Raw genomic sequence first — 11,215 nt, 5'->3', positions numbered from 1 at the left:
TTATTCAATTTCCAGTGATATTGGAGCTGGTTATTGATATTCTACATCCTTTGCTTCCATCTGATGAACCATTGGCAAAGATATAAGTTGGAGTATCTGTCATTTTTCGTTATTTTCCGTCTGATATGATGAAAATTAGCGCATATGACGAAGTAAATTTCTACCCTATCAGAGATCGAGCAGGGATTTTCGGATCACAATCGCAACCATCAACCGTTCAGATTAAATTTTGTGTTATTTTCATTCACTAAATCGGATATCGAGTACTTCACTAACTGTTCGACAATCTTATGCAGATTTCAGGTGTGTAAGATTCTACTATATCTATTGTTATGAGTTTCAAAGTTTGTGTTACTTCTTAATGTCGCATCGAATTTCACTCTTTCATTGTGTTTATATGACAGGTGTAGTACAGTTTTCTTTAATTGCCATTACAGTTTCTATTTTAAAACCCTATTATAGCTTCCGAGAAGTAAAAATAGTTTTAAAGTATTCCACTTATGCCTGCCTACTGTACCGTGCTAATTTTTGCTTTCAAACTGTTCCAAATATATTAATTCATGCGATTTCTTTTTTTACCTAAACCATATCTTCCATATCAGTCCATATTTTGTTTTGCACTCAAAACTACTATGTTACAATATAAATTCTCTTGCTTAATCTTGATTATCCTCAATGTGTATTTGCTTGTGTGGTCATCTTAAAAGTATCATATTAAGTGCTGATATTGCCTAGAATTGGTGCAATTATGTTAATACTTGAAAGGGATTTTCGTCGACGAGGGGCTGTGAAGTGAATTTATTCAGTTACATACAACTATTTTTATACTTTGATTAACAGAAATCGTGTTTGTAATGCTGATGTGTCAACTCAACGGGTTTAACTAGTGAAACAATTCGGAAAGCAATTGGGAAACAAAAACAACTCGGGTTTATTTGTTCTAAACAAAACGTTCTCGCTCCACGATAATGGGAATCATAAATAAATTAAATAACTTAGCGTGTTCAATGAATGATCTACAAACATAACCTTAAAACAAAAATCAAATATTTCAACCAGTTCATGCTCAAGTAGGCAGCTATTTACAATGATAATGCTCGGATCAATGACGACAACGGCGATGACGATGACGATGATTGCAAAAAGGTCCAGATGCGGGCTTCAGTCGTAGCAGCGTTTCCATTTGCGGCGCTTTTTACGCTTCTTAACCCACTCTCAAATGGCCGGAACGGGCGTGGCGTTGGCAATGGTACGCCGGAGTCGAGCTCCACGGCCGGTCAACAGATAGCTGATGTCCACCACGGGCAGGGCGGCTGGATTAGCGTTAAGTTTGACCATCAGACGGCCTAGAACCAGCTCCAGCCGGTTGCGCTTCTCGGCGAGGGTCTAAGTAGGTGAAAAAGGAGATAAGAGTTAGACATGGAATGGGAGGAGCCTTGACAGGGAAATACTGGTTGCTTGGATCGATCAACTGAGAGATTGGCTGTAAGGTCGGAGCATTCAATTACCTCGGTTGAAGGTAGTACTAGAGCTCCATCGGTGCTGTGGCTGTCAGGCTTTGTATATATGTACACAACACAGTTTCATACAGAAAAACGTGGGGAAAAAGAAGGAGAAAGAACATTGAGGACCAAAACACGGTTATCACAAGGGTATCTGGAGTCGAACGCGTTTCGATGACTGCCGGATGAATACTAAGCCAATTTGGTGATGCTTGTAGCTTGATGATGCGTGATTGAGAGTGCGGTTTCGGTATGTTTCAAGTCTTTCAAGTCTACGAATTGTATTTTCGAACCGTTCAAGTGATAGTGTTAAATAGAGTAAATTTGCCCAAGTTTAAACAGAAGCATTTTATTTCACCGTAGTCTGCATAGTTCTTACACAGACTAGAAAGTGGTTCTTCGGAAGCTTCAAGATTACAGAAGAGATGCCCTGAAGGCTTTATCAGAAGCGCTTCCACCACAGGCGCTTGAAAGGCTTCTAGCAGAGATGCTTGAGAGGTTTACAGCAGAGAAGCTTGAGAAGATTAATGTAGAGACGTTTAAAAGACTTTCCAGTTGATAAGTTCCAACAGACGCTTGGAAGGTATACAGAAGAGATGCTTGGAAAGCTTCCTACAGAGACACTTGAAGGCCTTAAGCAGAGGCGACTAGAAGAGTTTTCCAGCACAAATACTTGAATAGCTTTCGTCAGAGAAGCTTGAATGGATTCCAGTAGAATAACTTGGAAGGTCTCCATCAGAGACGTTTGGAAAGCTTCCAGCAGAGGTTCTAGCAGAGAAACTCAAGAAGCTTCTAGCAGACATTGAAGTTGATAAACTTTGAAGGGTTCCAGCAGAGACTCTTGTAGGGTTTCCAGCTGAGGTCATTGGCAGCTTATTACAGAGACGCTTGAAAAGTTTCCACCACAGATAAGCTGGAATTGCCTCCACTAGGAATATTGTAAACTTTGTTATTAGCCTTCGAGAAATAAACCATTAACAAAAAGTATAGAGCAACAACAGACATGTTTTCGATTCCAATGAGAACTCAGAACTATTATACCGGAAACTCAGAAAGCTTCTATGAGCCATTTCACGAGACGTTTCGGATCAGCTGATCGCTCATTTCATGAATGAAAATTTGACAGGAGGTTGCGCCCAAGCCCGTGAGTGTTAATATCAATATCAACACTGTTGTCGTTTCGTAAAATAGACTATTATATAAAGATTTTGTATCCTTGGTTGTATATATGTATCTGTATTAGGTGAGCTGGATTGTGTGTGCGTGTGTGTGACTTAAGCGAGAGCGATTGACAGCGATGCGATTGATGAGCGATAAGCAGATGAACCTCATAACCTTTTTGGCACCAACTTACCTTCGGTGGAGGAGGAAGCAGTTGAATGATAGGGGTCATTTTCTTAGCTCCTGTGTTGGTCGGCGTGGCAGATGTAGAGGATGCCGAATCGTCTTTCTTGCTCTTTTTGCGGTTGTCCTTGGCTGCGAGCAGATGCGCTAGCGATCCCAGATCGTGAGGCTGTAAGGGGGGAAAAGCAACAACTTCAATGGAGGAATACTTGATTGAAAATCCAAGGAAAATTACCGCAAAGGTCTTGGAGATCTTCAGTTTCTGCTCGAACTTGTGGAATGCGTAGGATTTCATGCACACGGGATGAGCATGGCGGGAGATCTTGGAGAACAGCCGAGCACTTTTGTCCACTCTTAGTTCGCAGATGTACACGTGCGGCTCGGAACTATCTACGGGACGTCCCTTGCAGAAGGTTGTCGGATCCAACACCCAGCAACGCTCCATCACGAGCTCGATCGGAATAACCTCAAAAAGCGGAACGCGCATGACTTCGTTCGGATAGAAACGCCTCGTTGGCTCGTGGTACGTCTCGTGCGGCCTCAAATAGTGATGACCGTAGACGAACCGTCGACCTTCCTTATCCTTCCACAGACTTTCAACCCGGAAGATGTCACACTCGGCGTAATCCACCTTACCTATCGTTTCGTACGTGTGCTTCCTAGGTGGTCCATTCGGATTGTTCGGATCTGGGGACATCGGGATGTCTCTCAACACGTAGACTGTATCGGTCTGACGAATCTGCAGGTTACCACGCATCAACGAAATGTAATACTGATAGCCCTCATCGGTGAACTCATTCAACGGTATTTCGTAGTTCACCTTGCGTGGTTCGCACTTCTCGCACAGATAGTTCTCCACTGCGGGGTCCGCCTTCGTACACTCGATGTGTTGCCAAACCAAGCACTTGGAGCACTGTATCATCAGTCCTTCGTCCTTGAAAAGTCCGCAAATACATCGGATGATGTCTTCCGCTTGCTCTTGCTTCTTGAATTTTCCTCGCCCCTTCATCGGCACCACTGGTTCTGGTTCCGTTTTCGGAATGAATCCTCTCAACAGTTCGTTCTGTTCACCGACGTACGCGATCAACCGATCCACCTGACGCTGTTTACAGATGTAGTAGTGTTCCTTCAGCTTCTCGGAAGCTACACCTTCCGGTGAACTGATGCCGTAGTATTTGACCGCATTGCTCAACAAGATAAGCAGATCTTCCTCGAAGGCCTTCGGTTGTTTGTACGTCCCTTGATCGATATTGCTCTGAATTTGAGCAAGATCAATCGGACGAGGAATTCGCTCATAGTACAGCGGTACCTTCTTCTTCGACGGAAGCGCCAAGCGGTTTAAGTACAAATGGCCACGCTCATCTGAAAAAGATATAGGTCAGTTATTCTCTATGTTTATGAATTTTCCAGTTCAATTCCAGAAAAAAAATATAAAAACTACATACCTTTCAAACTGGCTATCTCGATACAGATCTCCTTCAAAGCCACGGCAATCCTAGCGACCTTCTCCAACTCCGGATCATCCTCGACGAATGCCAGTCCCCTTGTTCGGATGTTCCTCGGACATCGCAGCGCCGATATCTGCGAGGCAAGTGATGGTTTGCCACCCGGCGCCAGTTGACCCGCTTGACCAACTCCACCCACTGCAGGACTCGCCATATGCGCTGCCGTCGAATGTTCCGGTGATCGGTCCTTCAGCTTCCGTATCTTGTTCAGGTTGCGCATCAGGAAGCAGTGATGTTCGACGATCAACGCTCGCTCCTTCACCGTTGGCGGCACAAAGTTGGGCAGGGGTTGACCATTCAGTTGAGTCAGTGGAGCATTCTTCTTCGCCTGACGCTTCCTCGAACGCGCCGCACTTCGTGGACTGTGTTCCGTCGGAGCGGCTGCCGTATTTGATGTCACGACTGTCGCTTCCTGTTTCTTCGCCTCCGATGCCATCGGTAGAGGTTTCACTCGCTGCGATTTGCCACCTATCACTCCTCGGCACTGTTCAGCTCCGCACATGCACGGTTGACCTTCCGTCGGATTGAACAGCGAAAAGTTGTAGTCGTATGTCAACTCTTCGTACGGTGGAATGTCCCGCGAGGCGAACAGTGCCATACGGAAAAGCCCATTTACGGACCACTTCTGCATTTCACAGTTAGGTGCGCAGGAGTGATTGACGAATCGGCAATCGCTTCCCATCCGATGGCCGTCGATGACTAGTCCGCCGGTCAGGTTCAAGCAGTAGTGATGCGTGTCGTTCAGGTAGATCGTCCGCATGCGCTCCTTGAACTCCTTCTCTGTCACAACCTCTCCTAGATATTCCATTATGAATACTCCTTTCGTCACGCCCTCTTTGGACCGAATTCCCCAGCCCTTCTGCTCAGTCATGAATCGCTCCAACCCCGGAGCGTACTCATGACGTTGAATCTTCGTATTCTTGCATCGTTCTCCGCAGGGGCAGTTCTCCGGACTGCACTCTACGTACACCAACCGATTGAGACAGTCATCCTGGCAGCCGCTATCCGGCTTGCAGTTACACTGCGGATGATCAGTGGACGGATTCGGCTTCACATCGTAGTACACGTTAGTACGGATCTTTCGGTAGTTCCAGCTGGCAATGGCATGCCGTGCTGTGAGCTTTCCATTTTCATGTAGCCACCACAGGTCGTAAGGAAGTTGGAAGTCTCGCTGTGTTCGCCTGAGGAACCGTTCGCAGTACGCCGGAGGAGGCAGAAGAGACTCTGGCTGAACTTTGGGCCCATTGCGTCCGGAAGTCTTGCCATCGTCCTTATAGCAATCGGAAAATAGACCCGCAGTAATGTATTTCTTGCGAGGAACTTTCTTGTTCTTGCCGTCCACCGGAGGTGAGGGAGTTTCATCGCGGAAGTAATCCGGAGGTCCTTCCTCCGCTGGCAACGGATCATGCTCCAAATCTTCCGTCAATGAAGCAGGCTGAATACTGGCTAGTTGCGTTACTGATTCCCTAATCTCGTACTGTTGAACATCCACGGGTACCAGAGGAACGATCACTTCCTGGGAGATCGGTATACCCTCGAGCTTCTTTTGTTTCTTAGCCGGCTTCTCCATCTCCACCTTCAGCTCGTCACTCTTCCCGCGCTTCATCTTCGCTGGCGGCGCAGGCAGAGGAACTGGTGGCACTGAAGTCTCCACCGTTCCCGCAGATTTTTGCTGTTCTTTACGGATTTTGTCTACCACTGCATCGATTCTACTGGAGCTGCGACACTTCGGTCGATCCTTGGACATTTCTTCGATAAACAAGGGCACGGGACTTTTTTCCTTTGACAGCTTCCTCTCGACTGCGACCGCTGTCGCCACGGCCTTCTGATCTTTTTTCGAAATGATAATCTTGACCGGTGGAATGTCGTAATGCTGCGGTGTTGGAGGCTGTTCAACGGCGGGAGGTTCCTTCGAGAAGGACTTCCTGGCTGCGGCTGAACGCGTTTCCTTGGTCCGAGGAGTTTCCGGAAGTTCCGGCTCCACAGGGCGCCTGGTTGTATCCAGAACGCTCATACGAGATCTACGGAGTTTACTCAGCTGTTCGGAGAGAGTTGGAGTTACGGGAATTGGAGAAGTCTCGTTAGCAGGTGTTGGTGATGCCGTCCGTGGACGCCCTCTTGGCCGGGTTGGAGTCTTTGGCGACGTAATGGGTGGAGCGTCAGGAGTAGCGGATTGCTGTTGCCGCGATAACGATCTAGAATGCAGTCGTTTCAACAATGGCATAGAGTCCAGCGAGTCTGAGTCCTCGTTGCTGATCGTACATGGTTGTAGCTTGATAACAGCGTTCTTCAGTACGATTTCTTTTTCTTGAGTGGAAGTTTTCTTGAGCAGCTCGGCAGGATCAAGTGCAATCGAATTGCTACGAGTTCGGCGAATTGGAAGTGCAGGTGCAGGTATTGGTTGAGCCGGTTCCTCAATTGGTGCTTTGCTTTTCTTTACCGGAGGAACAACCTGCTTTTTAATTTCCTTGTCTACTGGGATCTTGCTTGGTTTTTCTATTTGCTTAGGTACCTCTGGCTGCAATACCGGCTCCGGCGGTTTCTCCTTGGCCTTTACAATTTTCTCCATTACCTCCTTCCTACTGATCTTTACTTGTGGAATCGGATCCTGTCGAGATTTCTTTTCCTTTGCCTTAGGCTCTTCCTTCGCCTTCGGTTCCTCCTTCTTCTCGGGTTCAGACTTGTCCTTGGATTTTTCTCGCAGTTGCCTGCGTTCCGTCGCTACTGTTGCTGATGTCGACGGAACAACGGGTGCTTCCGTTGCAGCTGGTGTTACAGTTGCTGCAGTTGTTGCCTGGGCTGCGCCAGCCGCTTTTCTTCCCCGGCCAGCTCCAGTCGCCGGAGGAGTCGTTGGACCCGTCGTCACCTCTCGGCCACTCATCGGAATTTTACCCTGAAGACGTTCCAAGCTAACCACGGAAAGCCGTGGCCTAGTGTTTCGTTCGATGAAACTATCCGTCGGTTCGCCTTCCTTCGGCACTCGGTCGCAGTTCTTGGAAGCTTCCTTCTGCGGACCTGACTTTGTTGCCGCTTTCTCCGCTTCCGATGGAACATGCCTTGTCAGATTTGACGAGTCGAACAACTCTGGGCCCACTTCAGGCTTGTTCTCCTCTTCGGAGGGTTTATCTTCCACGAATCTCTTCTTCTTTCGTTTAACGGTTGGAAACCCCGTTCGGTTGGGCTTCTTTCGTTTCTTCTTCAATAGCAAGTGAGCTCCGGTCTTCGTGAGTAGTTTCTCGATCACCTTTTCCGAACTTTTCTTGCCGGTGTCTTCACCTTCCGTCTTGGCGATGTTATCCTTCAGACGAGGAGAATCCAGTAGTTCGACCTTTGCTATCAGTGAAGGAATCGAAGCGGGAATCGCAAGTTCTAGGTCAACTGTTGGTTCGAAGACTCCCGGTGGAGGTGCGTTGGTGTTGGAAGACGAAGCTGTAGTCGAGGCTGTCGTAGCCGTACCAGAAGTTGATGAGTGGATCACAGATGGACGGGATGGCGGCGTAGCTCGATGGCTTGCTGCTGCTAAAATGTTGTTGTCTGCTAGTATTGCCGTGACTGTCGCGGTTGGTTGAATCTTCGACACCAAGCCTTCCAGACGGTTCTTCTTCCGGGTGATTGCGTCGTGCTTTTTGTGACCAACATGAACTTCCGATGTTGCGCTTTCCACTGTCTTGGGATCAACCGTCAACGGCGAATCGCTGGACTTGATTTGAATGATCTCCTCTGGAACCACGGGTTCAGGGGATTTTAACAGATGGCGCTTCTTCGGGGTCACTGCCTTGGTTGGATCTCTCACAGAAGTAGTGGTGGATGATGTGGCAGCAGCGGCAGCTGTTGCCACTCGTCCGCCAATCGTTGCACAAGGATTAACCACTGTGTGGCTTCTAGTATCCTCCCGTTCTGCTCCGCTGTCACTCCCTTTCGCTGTTTGTTCACTCAACAAGTAGTGTCGCTTCTTCAACGGCAGTTTGTGATCGTCAGGGCTTTGTGTTGGAACTGATTTTTTGTTCCTTCTTTTAGTGCCAGCCGCTGCCGTTGAAGGTGACTCCACATGCTCTGAAGCCTTTCGCTTTTTCATCGACCTTCCCTTTTGTTGATTCTTTGCTGCAGCTCCAGCCAGCGCAGCTGCTCCAATCCCAAGTACTCCGTCTCTCACATTGATCCGACATTGGCTTCCGAACGACTCGCTCAACCGTTCGATCTCCAAACCCAGCTTGATATCGGCCGATGACTTTCCCGCTACGGAGTTCGATCGTAGCCGCTTTCGTTTCTTCTTTTTCCAAGGATGCCTCGAACCGGCCGATCTACTACTGCATCGACTCATTGTACTGAGTCGTCGTTGTCGGATCGTTCCGCAGCTCTTAACTGAGACACTGTCCAGCTTATCGCTGTGGCAGCTCTTTCGTCTGCTGCGCTTAGAGCAGACGGATTTAGCTGGCGAAGGCTTAGGGACATCTGCGTTTGTGATTCGGGTGAGGAGATCTTGGCTAGTGGAGCGTTGGAACCGCTTGCTGCACTCTTCTGAGTTCTTGATGACGTTCGCCTTGGACAGTGGCAGTTTCTTTAGCGTGACTTTTCCGTTGTCTTTATTGCGGTTATTCCTTAGGAAGGTGGCAAAGGTGTTCTTCGGACCTATGCTGGATCCGAAAGTGTCCAGATTGCCGAACTTACTTATGGATGAGAATATGCCTCGGAAGTTGTTGATTGGAAGCAGGGAGTTGACACGGTTCTTTGGGGTCAGGAGAGATGGAATGGTGCTTTTGTTGGCGGTGAACGTGTCCTGAGATATTCGTAAGGCTTTGCTGAAGGGAGTTGTGGTGTTGATGGACGACAAAGATTCCTGGCTGCTGCTGCTCTCCTCACTAGTACTACCAAGAGTTAATCCAGCCAGCTGCAGGATGTCTTGTTCGCTAACGCTCGACGATTTGCTGCTCTGGTTGAAGTTTTTGTTGTTGAGGTTGTTATTGTTCGGCGCCAGCTTCTTTCGACGTTTTCGTCGAACCTGCTTCCGGTGTCTCGTGCTGCAGTCACTGCGGTAGCCACAACTCTTCGCTTTAACACTGTAGTCACTCTTGTAACCGCAGCTCTTCCGAGATTTTGTGCTGCAGTCGGATTTGTATCCGGAAAGACGGTTTCTCCGATGGCTGCTTCCTCCGCCGTAGTCACTGATGTAGCCACTTTGCGAGGCCAGTCGTTTGCTACAGCAGATTGTCGAGTGTCCACCGTCACTCTTGTAGCCACTTAATTTTGGTTCGTGGAACTTTTTGCTGATGTCGATCTTTTTCCACAGGGGATCCAGGTTGTCTTCAACGGGCACCGGGGCTTGGACCTGCTGAGGTTGTTTGTCTTTCGGCGGTCTTCCGGCTTTCTTTTTACCTCTAGGTGGATACAGAACCCTCTCGGTAGCGTATGTGTTGCGGTCTAGGCTGGAGAGCGTGTACTTGGTAAGTGGCGCCGTTGGTGGAGGCTTACTACTTGTACCACTACTGCTTGGCTCAGGCTCTGGTCTCCTTTTCTGAGTTGCGGTTGCCAAAGCCTTTTTCTCCGTTTTGGGTGAACCGGTCGAACTATGCGTTGACAGGATTCCCGAGTCAGGAGATTCACTAACCGTGGGAGTATTTGCTTTTGCTGTTGAAGAAGCTGCAGTAGCAGCAGTAGCAACCGGCTGAACAGCTGCTTTAGGAGGTCGACCTCTTCGCTTGATCGGCATTATAACCGCTGCAGATGCGGTTTTAGAAGGTACTCCATTGATGCTGCTACCGGATGCTACCGCATGAGCGCCAGAGCTTGGCAGCGGAGATTCAGTCTTTATTTTGTGTTGAGCGTTCGACTGATTCGCCGAAGCTCCTTCTGTTGAGTTTCCAACGCATCCGAGCATCGCCGTTCTGGCAACAAACTCCTGTAACAGACTGGAGGTGTATTGCGGAATAGCCGACGGCGTTCCACGGATGCTTTCGTTGTCCGATCCACTTTCGGCGACTCGCATGATTGCTGCATTGACCAAGGCCGGAAGTTCATTGTCGGAGGACGAACCCACGTCCGCATCTGGGTTCGTCCGGGATGGTTGCACTGATGGAACCGGCGTAGATGCTGATGGAGGTGACTTTGCCGGTGTTGACGTAGACAATGGCGTTGAGCTGTTCCCGGCAGGTATTCGCGGCTCCTGGCTTTGATCCTTGCTATCGTCCGCGTTGTCCTCGCTGCTGGAATCCGAATCGCTGGATTCGTTACTTCCATCGCTGCTGGTGCTGGTTGACACACTTCGGTTGTTCTGAAATAAAAACTCTTTGTAGTATCTTCGCTATTTGAAGTAGCTAGCCTCACTCACCTTCTTTCGTTTGATGAACTTCTGCTTCTTCTGGCCGCTCCCCGAGGAGCTGTTGCCTCGCTTGCCTCCACTGTTCCGATTGTCCGAACTGCTACTATCGCTGTCGCTGTCGCTCAAATTCGAGAAATACGACGACGTCTCCGAACTGGACTCACTCTTGCTGGCCTTTCTCTCTTTGCTCTTCGTCGGCGACGGTGTCTCCGCCTGTAGTTGGCCCGATTTGGTACTCTCGCTGCCAGGGGTCGCTACCGGAGCTGGGCTGTTTGAAACGGGTGCAGGGGTTACATTGCTGGACGCAACCCGGTTCAACACGTCACTGGCAGAGGAACTTGGCCGACCGCCCGATGGAGACGGTGTCGCGGTCGAATTCGATTGATTGCTTCGGGGGATTGCAATTTTCATCCGTAAACCGGCACTGTCGGAGCTGGAATGATAATTTGACAAACGTATTCGATGTAAAAGGGCTTTCGGGCTTGCGGTGGTCTGGGTATTTGATGAACAATTTGAACAATAATTAACACGGAAAATTAATTATCGTC

At 48.6% G+C, this 11,215-nt stretch overlaps 1 protein-coding gene across 2 annotated transcripts in view; it reads right to left on the bottom strand.

The window, feature by feature from the left end:
- Window positions 1–216: 216 nt before the first annotated feature.
- Window positions 217–11,215, bottom strand: part of LOC109428051 (histone-lysine N-methyltransferase ash1) — a 69,287-nt gene continuing 58,288 nt past the window's right edge. The window contains exons 3-8 of one of the 2 annotated variants that reach the window (XM_062857226.1): window positions 10,677–11,100; window positions 4,292–10,619; window positions 3,082–4,208; window positions 2,857–3,015; window positions 1,509–1,556; window positions 217–1,386 (exon numbers count right to left, since the gene is read on the bottom strand). In XM_062857226.1, the coding sequence (XP_062713210.1) occupies window positions 1,216–1,386; window positions 1,509–1,556; window positions 2,857–3,015; window positions 3,082–4,208; window positions 4,292–10,619; window positions 10,677–11,100 (8,257 nt within the window). In that variant the 3' untranslated portion in view covers window positions 217–1,215. The remainder of the gene's footprint in view (window positions 1,387–1,508; window positions 1,557–2,856; window positions 3,016–3,081; window positions 4,209–4,291; window positions 10,620–10,676; window positions 11,101–11,215) is intronic. The other variant, XM_062857227.1, reaches the window with a different exon arrangement.

Source organism: Aedes albopictus, chromosome 3, assembly GCF_035046485.1.
Source record: "Aedes albopictus strain Foshan chromosome 3, AalbF5, whole genome shotgun sequence".
Classification (NCBI taxonomy): Eukaryota; Metazoa; Arthropoda; class Insecta; order Diptera; family Culicidae; genus Aedes; species Aedes albopictus.
This window is presented reverse-complemented; position numbering and strand designations above follow the sequence as displayed.